Consider the following 27,448-nt stretch of genomic DNA (forward strand, 5'->3'; position numbering starts at 1 on the left):
AAAAAATATATTTTTTAAAAAAGATTTATTGAGTGCATACTAGATGTCTGGCTCGGTGCTGCAGACACAGACACAAGTGCAGTAAAAGAAATCTCCACCATCAAGGAAATCAGTCTAGTTAGGGGAATACCCTAACTAATCAGTCTAGTTAGGGAAATACCCCTGTATAGAGATAATTACAACCTTGTAGAATGAATGCTATTTCTTACACATAAATCTCATGCCCTCTTGGGGTCTTTGTATTTGCTGTTCCTTCTAGAATGTTCTCCAGGTCTTTGGCTGGTTCATTCTCCCACTTCGCTCCGGTCACTCCTGGGAGACAGGCCTTCCCTGACTTTCCCATGGAAAATGGAGCCCTCTCAATTCTCTGAGTCCATTTTACCCCATGTAGTTTTATCTATAGCATCTCTAGCCACCACACATTATCTATTTAAATTTGGGGAGGAGGGACGAGTCAGCCTCCCGTACTAGATTGTAAGCTATAGAACTGGTACCTAATGGGCACTCAATGTATATTTCCCTTTTGTTCATTCGTCATAAGTGATTGTCCGGTTGAACTTTTCGGAGCCTGTCAGAGCCATCGAAATGGAGGATGAGGCCTGACTTTCTACAGTCTGCACTGTGCCCTCAGCCCAGACTAAGAAGATTCTAGCTCCCCACCGGTAACTGCAAAGTACTGAGCATTAACTGTGTACCAGGCCCTTCAAACTCATTCTTTAATCCTCACAATGCGCTGCAAAGTCCGCATCATTTCTCTTCTTTTACATCTGAGGTGAAACAGGCTCAGGGAGAGTGACGTGCTCACAATCACGGATAGCGAGGTGCCCAGGGGGGCTCTCTGGGAAAGGTCTACCCACATTTCGGCCACGTCCCTACCGGCCTTTCCCATGTCTCCACTACATCCCCATCCCAGCCCTGTCCTTCCCACTGGACCGCTGGGCCGGGGCTAGCCCGGCTGCTCCTCCAGCGCCCGTGCGGGGAGGCGTGCAGGGTGGAAAGGGGGCCCATCTCCGTCCAGGGCCAGAGCTTTCCCTCCAGTGACCTCCCCACGGGCCGGCTGCTGGATGCCCAATGGTCCATTCCAAGGCCTGCAGCGCTGGAGAGAGGATGGCGGAGGCGGGGAAGGAGAGCCTCTTTCAAAGGACCCGCGGGACCGGGGCGCACAGTCCCTCCCCGCCGCCGCTCCCTCCTGGTACCCAACGCGGTCCAACCTGACCCGTCCGGCGGCAGCGCGCATGCGCGGGCGCCCCTGACCCCGCCCTCCTGCCGCCGCCCTCGCAGCCTGGCAACCGCGGCGACAACGGCGCGCGCGCGGGTGGGGCGCGGACGGGCGGGGCCAGGAGGCAGCGCTGCGGGCGGAGGTTGAGGCTGAGGCGGTGGCGCGGCCCAGGACAGCGGCCCCGGCTAGCGGTCCGGCGTGTCCGACCTCCCTTCGCCTCCTCACGCGGCTCTCCGACGCGGCCTCGGGCCCAGCGGGCGTAGCCTCTGGCCATGGACTCCCAGAAAGTGAGCGAGGAGGGGGCGCGGGCCCACCGGGGCCGGGCGGAGGGTGGGCGGGGCGCCCCGGGCAGGGTGGGCGGTGGGCGCGTGGTCCGGGGCCGGGCCGGGCCGGGCCGGGAGGCGGAGGGGAAGCCGTCCGCCCTTCCATCCATCCCGCCTTCTTTCCCGGCGGGAGCGAAGCGGGGCCCGGCCGGCTGCGGGGGCAGCGCCCGGTGACCCCGGCTGGCCTCTGCCCCGCACTTGGTCCTGGGCCCCGGCTCCCTAAGTAAACAGGGAGGCGTCCCTCTGTCTCCATCCGTGACTCCTGCCGCGCTCTGGGCCTCCCGGCGGCTGGTGAGGGCTGTCCCCCCGGCAGGTGGGGAAACCAAGGCGCGCGGGGTCCGCCGGCCGACGCCGAGCTGGCGCCCCCCCTCCACCCTGCCGGCCCCGGGACTCCGTCCTGGCCTCCTGATGGGCCCCACCCCTCGCGGCTGGGTCTCAGGCAGGTCCGAGTGGTTCGCGTTGGTCGAATTGACGGGAAAAACTCCCAGTTGTCAGGGCAGCGGTCGCACCCTCTTTGGCCAGTTCGCTGCTGCGGGTCACAGTTACCTTCGTGGTGATTTGTGGCATGTTTTCTACTTTCCGAACAAGTTAAGGGAAGGATACAGTATAGAGACCTAGCAGGTCCAATGAAAAGGGATTATTTATTTATTTTTAGGCAGCATAGCCAATGTTTTGAGTGCAGTTAGAAGTGAGTTATTCATATCCAGCCATAATCCCTGTATAGAAACCCACCCTGTTCTCTTTGTTAGATGATAGTAATTGAAATATAGTACAGTAAGGACACACAGTGTTGTTAATAATGCAGCAGGGGAAAGCAAGGGCCTATCCAAGCGGCCATTCTTTTCTATTCTTAGCTAGAAAGCACTGGAAAGACCTATAAGGACAGCGTTTTCTAGAATTTGGCCTGGACTCACTCACCTCCTTGAGGAGCATGAGGGGCATGAGGGGATAGCGTAGGGATGTGTGGAGTGTCGGCTGTTAGAGTATTTAACGAAAGTGAATGTGCTGTCATTGTATCTTGAAACTCAATTTGGTATACTCAGGTTTTATTTCTATGACTTTTTTTAAAGCTACATCTTGGGTATTTCCAATATGTATACATTTAAAACAGCCCTGCCTAAATTTGTAAAACATTTCACAGCTTATTTAACATTTCAGATGAAAGTCGTAGGCGAACTGAACGGGGTATTATTAGTTCAGGGCAAATGGAAGGGCAAAGACTTGGAGTCCAGAGACCTGGGTTCCATGCGGCTGTTTCCTGGCTCCGTGATGTGGGGCAAATCACTTAACTGTGACTAATCTATTTCCTCATCTATGCTGTGGAAGTAAGAATATTTTGTAGGGTCATTGTAAAAATCAGGTAAAAGAACTCATTATGAAAACACACACCGTGTTTTTAAAGTCTATAAAAATAAGCACTGAAATATTCTATGAGCTGTAAAATATAATTTTAAAAAGTATTTTAATATGGATCACCTTACTTTGCCAGGGCATGCATTATCCCCACTTTCATGAGGACTCAGGGAGGTTGTAACTCCTGAAAGGTCATATCACTAGCCATAGTCCTAAGATTTGAACCTAATTGGTCTCATTCCAAAAATGATGTGTCTGGGTACCAACACATACCATGTGCGGTTTCCCCAGAGGGAGCAAAGAATCTTTCTTCCTGGTACTAATATAGCTATTTGTGATAACTTTGAGAATCAATTTATCAATATAAAAAATGTGTTGAATTTCATTGGTGGTATCAGATAATATTTTTAAATTAAAAAAAAACTCCCTTGTTTTATAGCTTAAAATGAGTATCTAGTGTTAATACTTACAACCATGAATTGTTATCATGAATTACTACAGAATCAATTATATACAGGGTGGGGGAAAAGTAGATTTACAGTTCTGACTATGTGAAATAGTTTATTCTTGTATTATTTTTTAATATATTTTATTGATTTAAAAAAATATATATATTTTATTGATTTTTTACAGAGAAGAAGGGAAAGAAATAGAGAGTTAGAAACATCAATGAGAGAGAAACATTGATCAGCTGCCTCCTGCACACCCCCTACTGGGGATGTGCCTGCAACCAAGGTACATGCCCTTTACCGGAATGGAACCTGGGACCTTTCAAGTACGCAGGCCTATGCTCTATCCCAGGGGTCCTCAAACTTTTTAAACGGGGCCAGTTCACTGTCCCTCAGACCATTGGAGGGCCGGACTATAGTTTAAAAAAAACTATGAACAAATTCCTATGCACACTGCACATATCTTATTTTGAAATAAAAAAACAAAACAGGAACAAATACAATATTTGTATTTGCATGTGGCCTGTGGGCCGTAGTTTGAGGACCCCTGCTCTATCCACTGAGCCAAACTGGTTAGGGCTATATTTTATTGATTTTTTACAGAGAGGAAGGGAGAGGGATAGAGAGTCAGAAACATTGATGAGAGAGAAACATCGATCAGCTGCCTCCTGCACACTCCCCACTGGGTATGTGCCCGCAACCAAGGTACATGCTCTTGACCGGAATCGAACCTGGGACCCTTGAGTCCGCAGGCCAATGCTCTGTCCACTGAGCCAAACCGGTTAGGGCTTATTCTTGTATTATTATATATTAATTATTGTATTATTTTCCATACAAACAACTGGAAACCTACTTTTGTCCCACGTTGTACTTCAATTAATAATGAAGTAAACTGAATAGTTATTTCTCCTTAAATAAGACAGTAAGTAATACATCCCTCGTGTGATTTTTCTTTCCTATTATAAAATGTTACAATGAAATAGTGGCAGTGTAAGGAAAATGGTTAGGTATTGCAAGTGGCAAAGAGTGAGGTTGGTTTGAATATATACCTTTTGTAAGGCTTTGGGATTTGGGCTTTAAATTATTAAGAGGGTGGTTTGGGAGCCAGGTGGTATTTATGAGCTGAATGAGCATGGGTAATTTGCTGTGTGTCTCTGTTTCCTCATCTATAAAATAGAGATAATAATTGTTCTTATCTCAAAGGGCTATTGTGAGTATCCTGTTAATTTTCAAAAATCATTTCATACCTAGCACCCATGAGAACTCTCTGTTAGTATTATTATAAATTTCATGATCTCACCTTTAAAATCACTTTCTCCTTTTGTTGATAATTTATGTAACTACTAGAGGCCTGGTGCACAAAATTTGTGCACTGGAAGGGGGTCCCTCAGCCCAGCCTGTGCCCTTTCGCAGTCCAGGAGCCCTTGGGGGATGTCCGACTGATGGCTTAGGGGAGCAGGCCTAAACCGTCAGTCGGACATCCTTAGCACTGCAGTGGAGGCGGGAGAGGCTCCTGCCACTGCCACTGCGCTCGCCAGCCGTGAGCCCGGCTTCTGGCTGAGCAGCGCTCCCCCTGTGGGAGCGCGCACTGACCACCAGGGAGCAGCTCCTGCGTTGAGCGTCTGCCCCCTGGTGGTCAGTGCACATCATAGTGACTGGTTGTTCTGCTGTTCAGTCAATTTGCATATTAGCCTTTTATTATATAGGATTTTTCCAATTCAGTCTAGCCATTTGTTACCTTTATCCTTAAGTTTTAAAGTATGTTTTCTGTTTTAATATCTGTAATAAATGGTTTCAAATGGTAGTGCCAAAGAAGAGTTGTTAAATCCTAATTGAAAAAGGATTGGAAGTTCTGATTCATGCAATCTGACAATAGAGATTAAGTTAACTGGACAGTCTTACAGAAGCTTGATGGTGGCAAGTCAGCAAATGGATTAGCTTGACCAGCTGCTCTTTTGTCCGTGAAAATAACTTGGACTTAAGTGTTGTGTTAGCAACAGATGCTCTGTTTGAGTAGAGGAAGAAAGCATAATTGCCTTGGGTATGTAAGGCATACTGTTGGATACGGAAAACCACAGTATTATCTCCTAGAAATAAACAGAGGGATTTTGTTTATATTGAGTTTCTGGGCCACTTTTGTGAACAGGCTGTGTTATGGATAGGTGGCTTTGTTTGATACTCAAACCTTTGATTATGTCTGTAAGTGGTTTTAAGATAAAATCCCAAAGGTTTCTTTACCTGATGAAATGTGTATATTCAAAGAAACCATTGATACAAATAAGACGTGCACCTTTTAAGAATGGCGACAGGTAGAATCTGATAGTTTACGTTAAATTTTGTACAGGAGTTCATTCACATTCGTAGGGGTTGCTATTTCTGGGAAATGGTAGATGCTGTAGGAATAATAAAGGTAGAGAGGAAGGGGGAGGGATACCTGAGGAAGGATGTCACCAAAAGCAGGCATTGTCAATTGTTTGCTTTTCTCCACTTTTTCTTGTGCATTATTTACTTTCTACTTGAAAAGGGTTAGTGACAGTCAGGTGAGGCTTGATTGTATAAGACTGGACAGTTCTTTTTCTTTTTTGAGGGAGGGTCTTGCTTTTTAAAGTAGACCTGTGAACAGGAATAGGTGAGTTTTTATACACCCCAGCTAGTCACAACTGCAAGCATTCCTGTGGAATGGATCAAAGTAATCTGGGATGATATAGGAGGCATGAGGTACCCTCCTCACAGGACCATACTGACATACTCATGATCACTACATTTAAATACAGATGTTTTCATTTCTTATTGAACTTGACAGTTTAAGAAATTAGAAATATAGTGAAGCAGACCTTTAAAATTTTTTTAACATAATGCTTCTTTGCAATGCCTAGCTGAATATACAAAGAATTATTCATGCAGCAAAAACATTGAATGTTTCCCTTAGTGTTCAACCTAGGGCAGTGATGGCGAACCTTTTGAGTTCGGCGTGTCAGCATTTTGAAAAACCCTAACTTAACTCTGGTGCCGTGTCACATATAGAAATTTTTTGATATTTGCAACCATAGTAAAACAAAGATGTATATTTTTAATATTTATTTTATATATTTAAATGCCATTTAACAAAGAAAAATCAACCAAAAAAATGAATTCGCGTGTCACCTCTGAGACGCGTGCCATAGGTTCGCCATCACTAACCTAGGGTGTACAATATTTTGAAGTTGGTGGATTTCGTCTCCATCTTTCTTTTTATATGTTTTATACCCTCAGTTGGCACTTTTTCCCAGGCACAAGGTTCTGATAGCATCTGATCTCAGTTATTGATACTTGTTGATTGATAGCTAATTATATTTTTAACAAATTTATAATAAAGCATTAGCACAGCCAAGCTGTGTATTTTGTTACATTATAAATATAAGTAATACAAGTTTATTGTAGGAAAATATAGATAAATAAAAATAAGAGTCACCCATAATCCTGACACCCAGAGATAACCTCTTTAACATTTGTATGTATTACATTGCAGTCTTTTTTATGCATGTAGAAACTTAAAAAACTATGTTCATTATATTGTTTTATAATTTGCCTTTCACTTAATATGTTATGACTCTTTTACCATATCAATACAATTTTACAGCACTTAATAATACAGCACATTTCATTTGTATGGATGTGTTACTTGAATTTTAATCAGGACCCTTTTGTTGTACATATATCTTCATCCCAACCTTTTAATGTTATAAATCACATTGATATGAACATCCTTGTAGCCAAGTCTCTGATTAAACTCTTATTTACTTAAGTTAGTAGAAATAGAATTTACTTAATAAATTAGTAAAAATAGAATTGGAGTCCTGACTGGTTTGGCTCAGTGGATAGAGCATCGGCCTGCAGACTGAAGAGTCTCAGGTTCGATTCCTGTCAAGGGCATGTACCTTGGTTGCGGGCACATCCCCAGTGGGGGGCGTGCAGGAGGCAGCTGGTCGATGTTTCTCTCTCGTCTATGTTTCTAACTCTATCCCTCTCCCTTCCTCTCTATAAAATATCAATAAAATATATTTTTTTAAAACAAGAAATAGAATTGGAGAATCAGTGTGTATATACTTTAAAAAAACTTTTGATGTGTATTGCCAAGTTGCCCTTCAGAAGAGTTGTATCAGGTTATACTGCAGTATGTGAGAGTACCCCTACTTCCATTGCCACTCCACTGCCCTTAATTAGATGGTGGGGACCTCTGATTTCCTTGGCCGAATATCAGTTTCCTAAACCTGACTGGAAAGCTAGCCAGTTCACAGTACATGGATGAGGCTTCTTCAGCCTCTGACACACTGTATTTTCTTAAATTCTAGATGGGAGAGTTTCTCCTGTTCTGCCCTGATAGCTTACAAGTGGGCCAAGGGTGGAAAGAGCGTTCCTGCCAGATTGAATGAGGATTAGATTTTTTTCCTGTGGATCACCTTAGTTGCATCTGTATACAGATAGTGTTCCAGCTTGTTTCACCGTTACAGAGGGCATGGCTTTCTGCTAGCTAGCTATTTATGATGCTCAGATTCCTGTATTCCTCAACAATATATACTTCTCATTTTTCAGCTCCTTGCATCACATCTGAGCACAGTACTCTTGTTTGTGTTGCCATAGGTATGGTCAGCTGGTAAGATTCTGGTTGTCTAGCTTACCAGCTGATAGAGCTCTCTGGATTTCAACTTCTGTTACCTAATTCAAAAGAGAGATCTGTGGTATAAAGCACTGATTTTCAATTGGTGTGCTGCGGCAGGCACACTGGGTGCCATAAGAATTTTTAAAACATGCAACACCTGACTATTTAGTCAGTGGCATTGACCTCTTTTTCCTTAGATTGTCAAAACAAACAAAACAAAAACAAAACAAAACAAAAAACCCAGACAGTCAATACAACAATAGCCATCTGATGTGAATGAATAAAAATTATACTTTTTTTGGTCAGATATTTTTTTGGTGTGCTGCAGATTAGTTTATGTGTGCCATGAGATAGAAAAGGCTGAAAATTGCTGATGTAGGGTGATGCAAGTGGCATCGTTCCTGGTAACATTAGTATATTTTCCAGGAATTCTATATGTTGGTTTCATTGATTCACTTGCTTTGGTTGTAGGATGCCGGGAGCCGGTGCATCCTTGCTGTTTCAAGGGACCTGGCATATATGGCATACGGTTCTTAATATGTTTGCTCACCTTCTTGGCGCTGTGTTTTAACCAAGGTCACCTCTCCGAGAAAGGTTGAATCCCCAGGTAGGGATTTTCCCCTGAAGTTAGGGAGGGAATAAAACCCCTCAACTAAGTGCTAGGCGGGTAATTAATCCCTTTAACTACGAACAATCATGCTTAAACTACATAATCTTTTCTCCCTGGAATGGAGATAAGAAACGCCCTAACCTTTGTAATAGAGATTGATAGGATTGAATCAACTGGTATAAATACAGTTGTAACAAGACAGAAACACACAGAACTTAGAACAGAATCAAGAAGACAGAACTCAGAACACAGAACTAAGGACACAGGGCTTGGAAGACAGGACCAAGAGAGACAGAGCCTAGGCACAGAACCTACACAGAACGTTCTCTAGAGACAGAAGAACTTTGCTGGCGAGAGCATGCTGGAGGATCCTGGACAGGGACTGGCCTCGGAGCCTGGAGGCGGAGCCTGGCAAGAGATCAACTGAACACTGTCTCCATGCCCTTCCTTCTTCGCCGACTCCGTCCACACCTTTGGGGACCCCTGGACCCGCTGGGGTTGGACCCCGGCATATGGCGCCCGAACAGGGACCCCTAGGTAAGCGCCCTGCACTCGGGACGGATAGGACTCCACCATAGGAAAAGGGTGGATAGTCTTCGCTGACTCCGTCCACACCTTTGGGAATCCCTGGAACAGGATTCCCTTAGGTAAGCCCCCCCCCATTGAGAACCCCACACTCGGGACGGATAGGACTCCACCAGGGTGCTACAGACCCCCCTATAGAGGATAAGTAGGGTAAGAAGGTGGATAGTACAGAACTTAGATTGAGAAGATGTGCCATACTGAGTCCAAAGAAAGAAGACTCTGTATTGATTCTTAGATTGAGAAGATGTGCCATACTGAGTCCAAAGAAAGAAGACTCTGTATTGATCTTTAGATTAAGAAGATGTGCCATACTGAGTCTAAAGAAAAAAGACGACTCCGTATTGATCTTTTAACATATATGCTTGTTAGCAGAGGAATTAAGGTTACTCCCAGTCAGACAGAACATTTTATACAAGAAATACGTCCATGCTTTTCTGAGGAAGGAAAGGTGCCGGAAAGGTAAATGTAGAGGCATGGGAGAAGGTAGGCCCAAGGAGCCTTATCCTTAACCCCACTGCAGCCTTTCCACCCCGGGAAAGTGCAGGATTGGCAAGCTCTCCCTGGGGTGATAGATCAGGACTCAGGTAATAGCAGAAAGCACCAATCCTACTCTTAAAATGGATACAAGAGAGCGTTTCAGGTTTTTCTTTTTAATGCTTGCTTTTAAAAAATAAAAAAGGGGGAATTTGCCGGGAGCCGGTGCATCCTTGCTGTTTCAAGGGACCTGGCATATATGGCATACGGTTCTTAATATGTTTGCTCACCTTCTTGGCGCTGTGTTTTAACCAAGGTCACCTCTCCGAGAAAGGTTGAATCCCCAGGTAGGGATTTTCCCCTGAAGTTAGGGAGGGAATAAAACCCCTCAACTAAGTGCTAGGCGGGTAATTAATCCCTTTAACTACGAACAATCATGCTTAAACTACATAATCTTTTCTCCCTGGAATGGAGATAAGAAACGCCCTAACCTTTGTAATAGAGATTGATAGGATTGAATCAACTGGTATAAATACAGTTGTAACAAGACAGAAACACACAGAACTTAGAACAGAATCAAGAAGACAGAACTCAGAACACAGAACTAAGGACACAGGGCTTGGAAGACAGGACCAAGAGAGACAGAGCCTAGGCACAGAACCTACACAGAACGTTCTCTAGAGACAGAAGAACTTTGCTGGCGAGAGCATGCTGGAGGATCCTGGACAGGGACTGGCCTCGGAGCCTGGAGGCGGAGCCTGGCAAGAGATCAACTGAACACTGTCTCCATGCCCTTCCTTCTTCGCCGACTCCGTCCACACCTTTGGGGACCCCTGGACCCGCTGGGGCCGGACCCCGGCAGTAGGAACTGTATGATTTTTTTGTACAGTACCAGTGTAAGCAGTCTAGGATAGTGTAAAAGTACTAGGTGTATCAGTTAATAATGCGGATTTTGTAATCAAAGAAAACACGGTAAGTTCAAGAGAAACATCAAAAGTGCTTTATTCAAAGTAATGTCCATCACTAGCTACACATTTCCCCATCTTTCAGATAATTTGTGGATACCGTCCCAATAGAACTTTTCTTGTTTTGAGGCAAACCATTCAGAGACCCAATTTTCCACTTCTTCGTATGTTTTGAAGTGCTGCTCAGAAAGTGAGTGTGCCATCCATCAGAACAAGTGGTAATCTGAAGGAGCAAGGTCTGGTGAATACAGCGGGTGGGTTAATACTTCCCAGGCAAGATCTTTTAACGTGTCTTTAACTGTTTTTGAAGTGTGTGATGGTGCATCATCATGAAGCAAAATTACTTTGCTGTGTCTTCTGGCACATTCTGGTCGTTTCACAATCAAAATGTGGTTCAAATTGATTATTTGTTGTTGGTAGCAATCAGTATTAACGGTTTCACCTGGTTTTAGAAGCTCATAATACACCACACCTTCCTGATCCCACCAAACGCAGAGCATTGTCTTCTTTCCGAAGCTATTTGGCCTTGCAGTCTATGTTGCTGGTTGACCTGGATCAACCCATGATTTTGTGCATTTGGGATTCTCAAAATAAATCCACTTTTCATCGCCAGTCACAATTCGATGCAAAAAAAGACTTTCTTTTGTGCCTTTGAAGCAACATTTTACTGAGACTTTTTGGTTTTCCATTTGTCTTTCATTCAGTTGATGTAGAACCCATTTTCCTTCCCTTAAAATTTTTCCCATTGCTTGTAAATGATCGGAATTGTTTGCTGAGCAACGTTTAATCTTTCTGCAAGTTGTTTTTGAGTTTGACACGCATCTTCATCCAATAATGCTTGTAATTGTTGGTCTTCAAACTTTTTCGGTTGACCTGGACGTTCTTTGTCTTTCACATCAAAATCATCATTTTTAAAGCCTTTAAACCAGCATTCCCAAGTATCTTGAGATGGAGCATGTTCACCATAAGCTTCCCAAAGTATTCAGCAGTACTTTTCTTCAAAATAAAGTGATGAATTAAAACTTACCGCAAATGCTCTTTTTTTTGGCACGAAATTCGACATTTTTAAGCATAAAAATATCTATGATAACACCTTCAGCAAATTTGACGTATGAAGTTTTGAAGCTTGTTGTCAGTACAACAAAATAGCATACATATCAAATCGCATATATATCAACATATGTGTAACTCCATCTATTGAAAAAATCCGCATTATTAACTGGTACACCTGTACAGGCTTTGGAGGCAGCTTCCTGTATTTGAATTGTAGCTGTGTGATCTAAGAACATTTCTTAACTTGTTTAACCTTCCCTTTCTTCAACCATAAAATTCAAAGACTAACATACTATTTTTCAAAAATCTGTTGTGAGGATTAAAAAAGACATTCCTTGTTCAAACCTTAGCACAGTGCTTGGCACATAAAGTGCTTACTGTATACTAACTGAAATGCCTATAATAATAGTTTGACCCTCTTAAGTATCAATTAGTAATATTTGCAGTCGTTCCAGATTTGTGTATCTCAACTGTCTGAAATACTAATGTAGAATTGGAATCAGAAATCTTTTCCTGGTTATTGGGGTGTGTGACCAAAGGATTGTGTCTGAGATTGCCTGCGCACACTTCTCTGGAGATATTTGTCTTACATTACTATGATCCAGCAGAATTGGTATTTGTCAAAGCATATCTTCAGATGTATATCACCTAGAATTTTTAGTTATGGTCACCTGACATCTTGCTAAATACAATTAAATTATCTAGACAAGCTTTGTGTAATGTATATTGCCTTTATCCATCTATGTTTATCACTTTGTCCATCAATGTTTGGAAGGTAATAGGAGACTTGAGATCTGAGATGAAATCTGAGACCCTTGTAGGCATCCTTTCAGATTGATAGGATCCCCTGGAGCAGATGAAAGTTTTCTTTGCCTTCTTTCACCATCAGGTTTTGATAATAAGTCAGATATGTGTCATAATGGGCTCATTCTATAAATACTTGTTTGGAACTTGTTTTTTCTTCTTCTTCTTTTTAATCTTTACCTGAGGATATGCTTTTTATTGATTTGAGAGAGACAGAGAGACTCCCGTTCACGCCTCGATCGGGATTGAACCTGCAACCTAGGTATGTGCCCTGACTGGGAATCGAATCCGCAACCTTTTGGTGTACAGGGCGACACTGCACCACTCAGTCAGGGCTACTAGGAATATTCTTAAGTCCTCTGCCTTCCTTTTCTATGTCTCTCCAGTTGTGCCCGCTCCTCCCTCAAGTTCAGCTCCATTCTGCTGGTCATCTTTGTATTCAAATCTTGGTACACCTGTTTCTGGGAGTTAAACCAACAGGATAAACAGCTAACTCTTGATATGGGTCTTCTTTCATTTGTGCTATTAATGTACTAAAATACCACCAGCGGTGAGGATGGGAAGAAATAGTATAGGTAAATGAAATACAGCACAGAGCCCTAGGCAGCCCAGGGGATGATGATAAGGCTTACTTATCTACAGAGATTGTTGAGAGAATTAAATGAGAACTGTAGTAATTCTTTTTAATTTTTCATTACCATAATGCTTTATGAGCATTTACATAAAGTATTATCCCTTTATCAGACGATTTTATAGCCTTTTATCAACATTTGCTTTTATTTTGAGGAGAATCTTTATCACACAAAATTATTAAAATATTTACACTTGTAGGTGTTTACAGATACAAGGCTTGTGTGTGGGGGAAAATTATAAAGTATAAATACTTGCATTTGATTTTTGAGAATACGAATACTTTGTTTGGGTCTTGCTGTTACTACCCATGGAGAGTTATTAAACAGCTGAACCTGTGCTGTCCAATATGACAGTACTTGTTCCACATGCTCTAAAAAAAAAGTGAAATTAAAGTTAAAAAATAAATTTAGGTTCTCAGTTGCTCTATCTACATTTCAAAAGTGCATTAGTTTCATGTGGCTAGTGACTTTCATATTGGACATCACATATAGAGGACATTTCCATCATAGCAGAACATTTTATTGGATAGTACTGAACTAGAGTGTATGAGAAAATTAAATAACCAAGTGTTTTTTTAAATAGGAAACATTATCAAAAAGTCTGAGGTATTTGCTACTAAAATTACTTTACCTTATTATGCTTCTGTAGTATCTGTAAGTATTACAATGAATTTTGTAACTTAAGTTGCACATGTATTACCTTTCATATTTCTAAAATATGTTTATATTTTTATAAATAAACAATGTCAAATTTCAGTGTCTGTTTTTATTCCTAGTATCCTGATATTGTATTAGAAATTTCCATTTGTTTTTGCAGTGTTTAATGTTTGGTTCTATTTCTTTGCCGCAGCCATATAACCTAAAATAAAACAATTAATTAATAGTGATCATCTTCATTGTGAAAGGTATGATGATGATTAACTTGTTTATTAGGAATAAGATATTTTAGAACAGTACACGTACATATCCCATCTTTTTAACTTTGGGTTTTTGAAAATTTTGAACAAGAAGCTTTACATTGCACCTATTTATTACATAACTAGAGGCCAGGTTCACGGATTCATTCACCGGTGTGGTCCCTTGGCCTGGCCTGCGGGGATTGGGATGAAACTGGCTCTCTGACATCCCCCAAGGGTTCCCAGATTGCGAGAGGACGCAGGCCAGGCTGAGGGACCCCACTGGTGCACATGTACGGAAGCTCCGGGCTTCTAGTATGCATATAAGATCTTTGGTTAATCTCTTTCTGCCCTCCCTCCGCCCCCTTTCCCTCTGAGATTCATCAGTTTCCATGCCTGTGCGTTGAGGGTCTGCCCCCTGGTGGTCTGTGTGCATCATAGCTACCGGTCGAACAGTCACTTAGGTTTTTGTATATGTAAGAGTATATATATAGATACACTCTTACATGTAAGAATATATATATAGATATACTCTTACATAAAGGGTTTATTTAGAGAATTGTTGTTAATGAAGGTTATAATTCTCTTTTATTAAAACATCAGGATATTTCTTTTTTTATTCTAGGAAGCTTTACAAAGGATCATTTCAACTCTGGCAAATAAAAATGATGAAATTCAGAACTTTATTGATACACTAAATCAAACACTAAAAGGAGTTCAGGTATGAATTTCTTTTAAAAGTTTGTGTCAATATGTTATAATGAATGATTGTTGGGTCAAATCAGAAGTATAAAAACACCCTATCAACTCTAGATTATAAACTAGTGGAGATGAGAGCAGGGTTTTTAATCATCAGATAAAAATATTTTCTTTGCTATTCTTGCATTCTCCATGGAATGATCAAGTAATAAGGGAAAAAGAAAACTCTGGAATTACAGTTCTAGGAATATTGTAGTGTTCATTTTCCATTTTTTTTGTGTCTTTTCTATTTCTAACTAAGAGCAAATTTTATCTTTCAAAAGTACTGAGAAGCTAAACATTCTTTTACAGTAAATAATGGAAGGAAAATGTAGATAGAAAAAGGTCTCCTCATAAAACCAGATGAATGCAAAACATAAAAGTAAAAGGTAAAGCGCCCAATGAAGAGGGAGAGGAATACTTAAGGAAATGGTCCCAGATTTGGGGAGATAATCTGTACTATAAATAATCAAATAAGCTGGTGATGCCTCCCATGAATGTGTCTTAACGAATTTAAAGGACTTTTTTTTGTAAACAGTGAATCCTTTTTTATGGTTTTTGTTTGTTTTAATCTAGGTAATTGTCTGGTCCTTGGCCTGTTAGGCCTTATAGTCATTGTATTTCACTTACTGAGTTTACTATAATTGAAGTCAGTTGACTTCACCACTTTAGCAGTCTTCCCTAAACTATTTTAATGGAAAATTTGGTGAATTCACAAATCCACTTTTTTAAAGTAAGCAAAACTGAAAGTTCTAAAACTCTTGATCTATGGGTGAGAGAATCATTACATTCAACATCTGGACAAAGAGACCAAAAGATAGAACTAACCCAAAATATTTTTCTGATTGCCAGGTTAATAGAACTATAACTTGGAATCCAGAAAAAAAATAGAGGGGTAATTAAACTAGACTGGTCACTGAAGATGGGTGCACACAAGGGAGTAAGTAAGCAAGACACTATAAGAATGTGTCAGTTGGTTATTGAGGGGAGAAGAGTAGTCCAATTCCTTTTAGATGAGTAAACTGAGGTCCAGGAATTTACGTGGCTTGTCCACGGTTGTATTATTATTGAGTGATAGATGTGGGATTTAAGTCTTCTGCCTTCTAGACTGCATATTTTTTCTTCCACAGTTTGTTTTTATCGTTGTAAATAAACTAGTAAAATGATTAACACCACTTTTGGTAAGACTCTGGTGTGATGATGTCTGGTTTTTATTAACATAAGCAAAAGTTTGGATTATAATATTATAATAGATTGTATTTATTAGTTCTCTGAGTGCCAACTTGCTTCTCTTAATTGAATGATTCATTTAAGTTGAAAAATGCCTTAAGATAATGTCTTCTGTCTCAATTTTTGCAAGTACTGTATACATATGGCTTATCTAGGGATTTCAGAGATATTTTAAATTATTTCTTGTTGAAATAATAGCATATTGCTTAATGAGGCAGTGAGAAGTCAATGGACTTGAAATGCTTTATTAATTCTGCCACTAGCAACTAGTGGCATAGCTTTGGGCAAGTCACTTATGTGTCATTTAGTTCATAAAATTTAGCAGTTTGACTACAAATTCTAGTCATAGATGATTTTTGAGGTTCTTCTAGCACTAAAGTCCAATGGTTGATAAATCTTTTAGAATCTAGTAAGGAATTGCTTAGTCTTTAAGTTCTGTATATCTTTTATAAATACAGTATTTTAGACAGCCTGAAAGATTTAAAAATTTACACAAAATCAGCCCCACCCCTGTATGTCCAAGAGTTATAGAATAAAAATCTCTGAAATGTTTTATTAAAATGCTTCACTAATGATTATGATGCACAGTAAAGGTTGAGAACTACTGACTTAGGGTCTGGCTTTGAGCCTGAAGGTCAGGATAAGTTGTCCACCTTAAAACAACCTTTCACATTGTCCTATGGAAACAGCATTATAAAAGGTGAAGAATATGGGCTATTCCATAAAAGGCTGCTTAACTCATAGTACTGCTGAAATACATACTATTAGCATTAACAGCCAGCTTCTTCGATTTTTTTGTGTTTTTAAAGTGTTGTGTCAAATACTAGAATTCTGTTATTTTTATGATGTTAGGCTGAAACTCTCATAAAAATAACAGAATTCTAATATTTGACACAATGCTTTAAAAACACATGATCTTATAATATGCATCTATTGTCTCTTTTGATAAATATATCTTAGTTTTTAATGTCTGACAGCTCTTCAGTAAAATAATTTTGTTTTGCTTATTAAATAGGAAAATTCTTCTAACATACTTTCAGAGCTAGATGAAGAATTTGATAGTTTATACTCTATATTGGATGAAGTGAAAGAAAGTATGATTAATAGTATCAAGCAGGAACAAGCTCGTAAATCACAAGAGTTACAGGTGAGATCATAAAACTATTTAAATATGAATAATTTTAATCTAATGCTTCATTTATTGAAAGTAACAATTAGTGAATTCCTGTGTATAACTGTGCTTTTATCTTGTGAAGAATGATTCTTACCTTTTTTGGTCATTAATATCTAATTTTTTAAAATTTATAATAAAAACCAATGTTGTGATTTATCCTCTTAACCATTTTAAAATGTACAGTTCAGTAGTGTTAACTATATTTACATAGTTGTGTAACAGATCTCTAGAACTTTTTCATGTTGCAAACCGAAACTCTATACCCTTGGAACAACTTCCCATTTGCCCCTCCTTCCACTGCCTGGCAACCACTATTGTATTTTCTGTTTTCATTATCTTGAGTACTCTAGATACCTCCTATAAGTGGAACCGTAAAGCATTTGTCCCTTTTGTGACCAGCTTATTTCACTCAGTATAATGTCCTTAAGATTTGTCCATCTTTAGCATGTGCTAGGATTTCCTTCTTTTTTATGACTGAATAATATTTCAGTGTATGTATATCACACTTTTCTTTATTCATTCGTCTGTCTATGGATATTTGGGGTTTCTTCTACGTATTGCTTATTGTGAATAATGCTGTAGTGAACCTGGGTGTGCAAATATCTCTTAGAGATTTTGTTTTCAGTTCTTTTAGATATATACCCAGAAGTGGGATTGCTGGTTCATAGGGTAATTCTATTTTTAGTTTTTTAGGAACTTCCGTACTGTTTTTCATGCTGCTATAATATTACATTCCCACTAACAGTGCACAAGGGTTTTAATTTCTCCACATCCTTGCCAACACTTTCTACTTCCTACTTATATTGTTATTTTGAGATATAATTGACATATAATGTTATTTTAAAATGTACAACATAATGATTTGATATTTATGTATTACTTAATCACCACAATAAATCTAAGTTGATATCTATCACCACATATAGTTACAAATTTTTTTCTTATGCTAAGAACTTTTAAGAGCTACTCTTTTTAGCAATTTTCAAATATATAACACACTATTATTAACTGTAGTCACCATGCTGTACATTACATCTCCTGAACTTATTTTATAACTCGAAGTTTGTATCTTTTGACCACCTTTACCCAGTACATGTACTTTCTATTTTTTTTGGTAGTGGCCATCCTAATGGATGTGAGGTGATATCTCATTGTAGTTTTGATTTGCATTTCTCTAGTGATTAGTGATGTTGAGCATCTTTTCCATTTATATATATTTTTTCAAGAAATATCTATTCAGATCTTTTGCACATTTTTTAATCTGGTTATTTGTGGGGTTTTTGTTGAATTGTAGGAATTCTTTATATATTCTGGATATTTATCTCTTGTCAGGTATGTGACTCACACTCATTCCACGGGTTGCCTTTCACTCTATTGATTGTTTCTTTTAATGTGGAGAAGTTTTTAAGTTTGGTACAGTCTCATTTGTCTATTTTTGCTCATGATACTAGATACAATGTATTAAGATCATGAAAATTTGTTAAAAATAAGACTAGTGATTATCTTGCTTCAGTAACTCTCTACAATATTTTGTTCAGTTATTGCTATTAAAATTGTAAGTTCATTATAACAATACTACATATTTAAGATTTTGATGGCAATCAAAAATTTTATTTTAATGATTAATTTTTTTTCTAGAGTCAGCTTAGTCAATGTAATAATGCCCTGGAGAACTCTGAAGAACTGCTAGAATTTGCAACACGGTCATTAGATATAAAGGAGGCTGAAGAATTTTCAAAGGTACAAAAAAAAAAAAAAAATCAACCAAAAAATCTAAACTAAGCCACTTACAAAGGAAAGTTTTGATTTTAAAAAAATGGTATTTTCCCTTTTAACTTTGGACTTAGTCTAAAAAACATGAAGTCTAAAAGGAATATAAAGTCTAGTTTTGACTTCCTTTCTCTGAGCTGATTGGGAAACATCATCACTTGATGCAGATGAGCACTGCAACTTAGTGAGATCTTGATACTAAAGTTCTTATTAATGTTCCACGTTTTATCTTAAGAAATGGAATGTTTTATTAAAATATGAAAATGTAGGTTCCTTATTTAGGAGAATGTTTAGTATGAAAATATGAACAGTAGAACAAAAAGACTGTTAAAGTTTTAACCTAGGTTCTGGTGTTTAAGAGATTTTGAATTCTAGTTTCTAGTTTTTATTTTTACATAGAGGAGTTTTCCAATGATTACCAATTAATCAAATCTGTTATATTTTATATACAATAAGGGTGTAGAATATATTAAAATGGTGTGAAAAGAGTGGGAATTAAAGTATATAATTAGCAAAATATAGACTAGTAATCTTATCAAGCTAAAATATTTTAATTTGATATTATTTTTCTTGGTCTTCATGGACAAACTGCATTAGTGTTAGAAAGGTGGCTTTATAATCAATTTGTGTCCACCTAATGTTTTCATTTTTATGATTTTTCTGTGAACTTGAAAGTAGAAAAATCTTTCTTGAGAAGGTAACATTTGTTGGCTTATATTACTACATTTTGAAAATGAACTCTAAAAACTAATTTCTTTTAACAAAATTAATCAAAACAAAAGTTATTTTTCTATAAATTAGTGAGCTAATTAATTATTGAATTTGGAGGTGGGTTGTGAGGAAATTCATCTTTGCATTTGGTAGTACTTACTATATAAAGCAATTATGAGGGAAATGTGTCATACTTTAAGGTACTTAAAAAATATAGATATGTCACCTATTTAGAGAGTATATATATATATATATATATATATATATATATATATATATATATATATATATGATAACCTCAAATATCTAGAACATAGCCAAATACATGCAGAAAGCAAAAGATGTCTGAGTCCTCAAGATCAGTGTCACAGAGTTCATGGGCAAGAGTCATATCCTCTATTCAATAGCCTCAGAATCTGTTGGCTATTAATATGTACCTGGTACTAAAATTTTTAGTTTTTTTCTTTCTGTTTCCTAGCTTTCAAGAGTTCCCTTATAGTGGCTGGAGCAGCTGTTAATGACAAGGCACAGTCATAGAAGCAGGAATTAATAGCTGAGAGCCTGAGAATGAGGAACAAGACGGGAAAACTATAAAATATGTGCACAAGTACTCAAAGATAACTTGCATTCAGTTGCATTTAAATAGGGATTGATGCTTGGAAAAACTCTGATAAAAGTTTGTTTTTTCCAAGTTTCTCTTTTCATTCACATTTGAGTCCTTCTCTGCCTTCCTCTCAAAGGCTATCATTCTCCCTTTCTCTCTCCTTTTTCTTCTTTCCAGCTTTGTTAATTAAAACTTGTTCCCAGCTATTTGTAAATTAGAAAGGTTTTGAGAAAATAAATCACATCGTGGTTTAAATATATTCTTAATGTGCCAGTTGGCTTATCTTATAGTTTTGGTTTTGTCTTCCTGCATTTTGCAGTATTGCTTAATAGCTTAAACCATTTAGAGATGTGGTGAAATAAATTGTCAGTGTTTCCTAGCCAGAAATCTAAGTTTCTTATTTTAAAAAAATGTTTAACTGAGAGTTGCTTGCAATTATTTTCTGAGTATATCCAAAGAGGATCCAGATAAAGGTTTGATTCCAAGTCAGAACCTAAGTTCACTTTCCTGGCCAGCTGCATGGTTAATAGGCTTGCCCCAAATACCTAATTGCTGAAAGAAAAGGAAAAGATGACTTTGAAGATTAACTGTTGGACTAGCAGTATATTGCCAGATATTTGGAAAAAGAAGTTCTTCTAAGGTATACTGTTTACAAATGCCCCATATTAAACTGATTAAAACCAATTAATATGAATAGTTCCTGGGGACAAAAAAAATCATAGGCTAAAATCCAAACCATTAATCTTTTTTAGACTTTGCTATCTTTAAAAAAAGAATTTTAAGTACTGATATTTAAATGATCACATTGTTGTACTACAATATGAAAATTGAATATGAAGCTATGCTATTTACCAGTAAAAATAGCACAAATGGAAAAAGATTTTAGAACATTCACATTTATTTAGACCAGGGGTGGGCAAACTTTTTGACTCGAGGGCCACAATGGGTTCTTAAACTGGACCGGAGGGCCGGAACAAAAGCATGGATGGAGTGTTTGTGTGAACTAATATAAATTCAAAGTAAACATCATTACATAAAAGGGTACGGTCTTTTATTTCAATAGTTTTATTCATTTCAAACGGGCCGGGGCCCGCGGGCCGTAGTTTGCCCACGGCTGATTTAGACTGTTGGAAGTTTAGTTGACAATAAATATATGCAGAAAGATCACCAGCAAATGAGATCTGATCATTAACTTTATTTCTGGATGGATAAGTAGCCAAAAACCACCAAACCTGGGTTCTCTGCTAATAGCTGGCCTGCATGACACTGCTTGGACCCTTTGCCAAAATTAATATCCCTATCTTTCCCTACCCCCTGAATCTGTAACTTGAATTATACTTATGAAGAGCTGAGTCTGTGGGACAATTTCCAAGTCAATATAACTAACCAGCCATTTTATCACAATCTTGCCACACATAACCCACTTCTTAGACTAGAAAGGATAGAATGGTTACCTGTCCAGGTGCCTACAAATGAAATGAAATGTACAGATTAAGGCAAAAAGGAAATAATATCTTCTACATTTGATCACAGATGGAAAAGGAGAATGGGTTTTGTATAATTCCCACTTCTGATGCACAATCATTGGAATATTGTTCAGTGAGTGTCAGGCTCTGACCACTGGGAGGAGCAAATAAGGAGAGGGATGGAAGCTCCCTCAGTATTTCCAAGGGAGCAGAAGCTGCTTCTGTGGGCCAACCTAAATATTTGTTAAGAATAGCGCAAGCTACAATTTTTCCCCTCTACTTGAGTGTTTATGTTCTATAAAAATGTAGTCTATTATATAAATGTCCTTAGTCATAGAACAGATGTGAGCAGTACTATCTATATTCAAAGTTTATTTCAAGTTATTTACTATGTATGACTTTGTGAATGTGTTTTTTAAAAATAGTTCTTTTTATAAACATTTATATTGAAATTATAAAGCTTCTAGGGTGCCCGGCTAGCTCAGTCGGTAGAGGATGAGACTCTTAAAGCTTCTAATGTATGGAAGCAACTGGTATGCAGTGTTATTTTCTTTGAAAATTGGTATTTTTGCCTAAGGAAAAATAGCATTTTGAAACTACCTCTTTTCACTCTCTGTAACTGAGTCTCCTTCATTTCCCAAATTATTTTCTTAATATGGTATTTTGGGGGTGAGGGTAGACATCTCAATTATCCTATCTAATAAAAGAGAAACACGGTAATTAGCCGTACCTCCGCTACCCTTCCCATTGGCTAATCAGGGTGATATGCAAATTAACTGTCAGCCAAGATGGCGGCCGGCAGCCAGGCAGCTGGAAGCAAACATGAGGCTTGCTTGCTTCAGTGATGGAGGACTCCAGCGTTCCCCACCTGCCACTGCCGGCCTCTGAGCTTGCAGTTTGAAACATTGTTACAAATATAGAAGCTAAACAAAACCCCAGAAACCTGCTTTCAGCCAGCCCGGATCTCAGAGCTGGAATTGAAACAGTGTTTCGATTATAGAACCCAAACAAACCAGATACCTGCTTTCGGCAGTGAGGCCTAAGAGCTGGAGCCAAGCCTCAGAGCTAAAGCTGGCCCAGAATAAAAAAAAGAAAAAGAAAAAAAGGAGCAGTTGGGAGCTTCAGTCACCCGCCAGCCTGAAAACAGCCCTCAGCCCCTCACCCAGACTGGCCAGGCACCCCAGTGGGGACCCCCACCCTGAAGGGTGTGTGACCAGCTGCAAACAGCCATCATCCCCTCACCCAGGCTGGCCAGGCACCCCAGTGGGGACCCTCACCCTGATCGAGGACACCCTTCAGGGCAAACCAGCCAGCCCCCACCCATGCACCAGGCCTCTATCCTATATAGTAAAAGGGTAATATGCCTCCCAGCACTGGGATCAGTGGAGCCGCGAGGCCTCCCGGCACCGGGATCAGCGTGACGGGGTAGCGCCCAAACCCCCTGATCGCCCTGCGGCTCTGTGTGTGACAGGGGGCGGGACCACAACCTCCCTATCCGCCCTGCTGTATTCGTGACAGGGGAAGGCGCCCCAACCCCCTGATCAGCCCTGCTCTGTTCCTGATAGGGGGGAGCTCCCCAACCCCCTGATCGCCCTGCGGCTCTGTGTGTGACAGGGTGCAGCGCCCCAACCCCCTGATCGGCCCTGCTCTGTGTGTGACAGGGTGCGGCGCCCCTCTTCCCCCACCGCCCCACGGGCCCTGCTCTGTGTGTGACGGGGTAGAGCCAAAACCTCCCCATCGGCCCTGCCCTGAGTGTGAGAGTGGCGGTGCCCCAACCCCCTGATCGGCCCTGCTCTGCGGGTGATAGAGGGCGGCGCCCCAACTGCCCCCCACGGGCCCTGCTCTGTGTGTGACGGGGTAGAGCCATAACCTCCCCATTGGCCCTGCCCTGAGTGTGACAGGGTGCGGCACCCCAACCCCCTGATCCGCCCTGCTGTGTGTGTGACAGGGGGCGGTGCCCCAACTCCCCTATTGGCCCTACTCTGTGCGTGACAGGGGGGAGCTCCCTAACCCCCTGATCGACCCTGCTCTGTGCGTGACAGGGTACGGAGCCCCAACCCCCCTGATTGGCCCTGCTCTGTGCGTGACAGGGGGTGGCGCCACAACCTCCCCATCGACCCTGCCTTGAGTGTGACGGGGCAGTGCCCCAACCCCCCAATCGGCCTTACCCTGAGCGTGACTGAGGGTAGCATTGCAACCTCCCGATCCGCCCTGCTCTGTGCATGACAGGGGGCGGCGCCCCAACTCCCCAATCAGCCCTGCTCTGAGCCTGACCAGGGGCTGCACCTAGGGATTGGGCCTGCCCTCTGCCACCCAGGAGCAGGCCTAAGCCAGCAGGTCGTTATCTCCCGAGGGGTCCCAGACTGCGAGAGGGCACAGGCCAGGCTGAGGGACCCTCCCCCCCCCCCCGAGTGCACAAATTTTTGTGCACCGGGCCTCTAGTATATTATAAAAAAGTATTGAAAAGGTATTAAATATTTGCCCCTTATACATTTTCAGATTGTCTCAAGGAAACATTACAAAATTATCTGTCTCAAATCTAGTAGGAAATTTTGAAGTATAAAACAATGGGAACATGTAGATAAGACTGGAAATGTTTCTCAGTGTTGTGTGGCATTCAGATTTTACTAGGAATTCTATTGGGATTTACCGCAAATCAAAATAAGGATAAATCCTCTCAGACAAATACCAGTTTTGACATCTAGCTTTAGCTAGATTCATCCTTTTGACAGGATTAATGTATTTTTCTCTCAGCAATTATAATTCAGAAAAAGATATATTCTTATTTTGGTTCCTGATTATCAGTGCTCTCTGATTTTTTTTTTTAGTGCTCTCTGATTTTAACTAACTCTTTGCCGCCTCTTTTCCATTTCAGCCCATATTTCAGAAAATTCTATTGTTAGAATGCTTAATTTATTTTGGATAATTTTTAAAAGTTATCTACATATAAGATGGCTTAGGATGGACTTTCAGGGTTGCCAGATATCTTAGTGCTCATCATTTTATGTATGAGATAAATGAGTCCTAATAGAGTTAACTAACTTGCTAGTTAATATGATGGGCTGAAACTCAGATCTCTTAAACTTTGGTCATTGCTTCTTATTTTTTGCTGATGAGTTAAAACAATCTCTGCTGATTGGGAAGAAATTTTGAAATCTCAAATTTTTTTCTGTTTGGGAAAATGATTCATTGAGTACAATAAGCAAGGCCTAAAACTTCTTTTAACTGTGTTTAGAATATACTATTCAATTTAGCTGCTCCATAAATAGAATTATTTTAGAGTACTTTGCTTCTAACATCTATCTATCTATATAAAAGCACTAGAGGCCAGGTGCACAAAAATTTGTGCACTCGCGGAGGGAAGGGGGGTCCCTCAGCCCGGCCTGTGTCCTCTTGCAGTCTGGGACCCCTCGGGAGATAACGACCTGCTGGCTTAGGCCTGCTCCTGGGTGGCAGAGGGCAGGCCCAATCCCTAGGTGCAGCCCCTGGTTGGGCTCAGAGCAGGGCTGATTGGGGAGTTGGGGCGCCACCCCCTGTCATGCACAGAGCAGGGCGGATCCGGAGGTTGGGATGCCACCCTCAGTCATTGTACAGAATAACTTTTCAACCTTCTTGCATTTACACAGTGAATGTGCTATAAAATTTGAATCTAAATAAAAGAAGAAGCACTGAGTCTCCAGCTTTACCAAATGGGTATAAATCAATAGTTTTTACCAACAGTTTTTCCTAAGTTACCTGGCTTTTTATCTGTTCATTTCTGGTTTGTCACTAACAGCCAAGTACATTAAATAAAACGAAAGCTTTATATGCATGTGTACATGTGTACACTTGCACACACTAAAAATGGCACCTTAGTAATTAAGTAACACTAGAAACAAAATTGAATAATTATGGTCAGTTTAAAAAACTGTGATGGTCTTTATATTGTTGGGTTATTTGAGAGTGACTGGTTAGTAATATTCCTTTAACCAAGTTCTAAACCATTTGGGAAATAAGATAAAAACAATAAAGCTGATAAGAGGCCAAATATTGTTAAAATGGTATTGGAGAATTTGGCTTATATCAATGGGCAGACTTTCCTAATTGTAGAAATAGGTTTACCCATGTAGGTATGGTCAGTATGGGGGCTACCTCACGTGTCTGTGGGGGTAGCCTGTTTCAGTGAAACTTACTGCATCAAGGGAAAGAACAGAATATGTATATGTTCTCTTTGGGCAAGCAAGCTGCCAGAAAAAGGGAAAGGTGCTGAGCTACTTATATCTGGTGTCTCCTTTCAAAGCCAGTCAGTCAGATTGGGTCATTGCACCTCCCCAGGAGAAATGAGGGAGCAGAGAGGCTAAGGGATAATGCCAGTGGAGCTTCTCTGTACGTGAAGAAACACCAACTACAGAGAAGAGTCTCCTCTTCCCATTGACATTTATATTAAAAGCTTTGGTTTGTAATGCTAGCTGTAATGACGACACTTAAAAACACACACAAAAAAACCCAATGTAATTGACCACCATAACATTTCTTATTCTAGTAACAAAATAGTGTCATGATTTAAGGAACATATTATAGATGTCACAGCATTGGGATGTCTGCTGCAGAATGTGGAGCTTAAAAAGGGTCTTTAGAAACAGTAAGGACCCAAATCCCTTAATAAAGAAATAGAATGATTAGTATACAAGATCACAGGATTGATTATGATAGTCCTGGAACTGCATCATATGCTGATCTAAATTGCAGTTTTGTTCTTTTGTGTAGAAAGGTTTCATACCAGAATATTCTAGGATGGGTTTAAAAATGACTGTTAGTATGAACAATGTTAAAACTGAAGATGAGGGGCAACAGAAGCTTTGTTACACATATTTAATGTTCATTTACATTTAATAATTATTAAGTATTACTGTGTGCTAAGCTTTATGCTAGAGACTGGGGATGGAGTGTCAAGTAAAATATGATCTTCAATGGATGTATCATTAAACACTCTGGTCAATATGGAAAAAAAAGTTTGTTGGATATATTGCATGTGAATGTAGAGGGGATAACAGTTTTTACTTGTATTTTTCTGGGACTGTCACCAAATAATAGCTGTGTCCCCTTCCTAAACTTATGCTAACATTCTAAAAAAAAAATAAGAAAGGAAGGAAGGAAAGAAGGGAGGGAGGGAGGGAGGGAGGGAGGGAGAAAGGGAGAGAGAGAGAGAGAGAGAGAGAGAGAGAGAGAGAGAGAGAGAGAGAGAAGAAAAGAGATCTTAATGTAGAATAGGTTTAAGTTTAAGTTGGCAGCTTCTATGAAGTCATCTGAGGGAAAGACCCCATTGCTCCAAGTATTTTTCCTCTGAATTTTTGCCATTAGAACTTAACTCTTTAGGGGGTAAAGGAATGTAGAACTGCAGCCTAGTTTTATATGTTAGCAGGCAAGCTCTCAGAATACAGTCTTTGCCCAGTGAAGGCATATAGAGAAAACTTGGAACAATGATTATGAAGTGGTGAAAGAGATCTCTGAAGAAAAATGGGAGAGCAGATTTGAAATATGTAAGAAAACCATCAGAATGCATAGAAATGGGTGCCCAGGAAGGAGAGTGGTGGGTCTAGTGGAAGAGTGACTGACTGAATGAAAGTGGAGGTGTGTTATGGTAATCTTAAGGTAAGAAAAAACATTTGTAGTCATCTGGTTTTAGTTGGAAGTGTTTGTTTTCCCTCCTTTTAAGGTGGTGTATATGGGGTCTAGATTTTCTACTGTAATTCTAACATCACATTATGCAATCT

At 40.1% G+C, this 27,448-nt stretch overlaps 1 protein-coding gene across 9 annotated transcripts in view; it reads left to right on the forward strand.

Annotated features, from left to right (window-relative positions):
• Window positions 1-1,306: 1,306 nt before the first annotated feature.
• FSD1L (fibronectin type III and SPRY domain containing 1 like) overlaps window positions 1,307-27,448 on the forward strand; it is a 54,685-nt gene continuing 28,543 nt past the window's right edge. For 4 of the 9 annotated variants that reach the window (XM_059657526.1, XM_059657527.1, XM_059657534.1 and 1 more), the window contains exons 1-4: window positions 1,308-1,506; window positions 14,628-14,723; window positions 16,986-17,117; window positions 18,783-18,884. In XM_059657526.1, coding sequence (XP_059513509.1) covers window positions 1,492-1,506; window positions 14,628-14,723; window positions 16,986-17,117; window positions 18,783-18,884 — 345 coding nt within the window. In that variant the 5' untranslated portion in view covers window positions 1,308-1,491. Of the gene's footprint in view, window positions 1,507-14,627; window positions 14,724-16,985; window positions 17,118-18,782; window positions 18,885-27,448 lie in introns of those variants that run through there. The other 5 variants (XM_059657533.1, XM_059657530.1, XM_059657532.1 and 2 more) reach the window with 3 other exon arrangements.

Source organism: Myotis daubentonii, chromosome 11 (genome assembly GCF_963259705.1).
Source record: "Myotis daubentonii chromosome 11, mMyoDau2.1, whole genome shotgun sequence".
In the NCBI taxonomy this organism is placed as follows: domain Eukaryota; kingdom Metazoa; phylum Chordata; class Mammalia; order Chiroptera; family Vespertilionidae; genus Myotis; species Myotis daubentonii.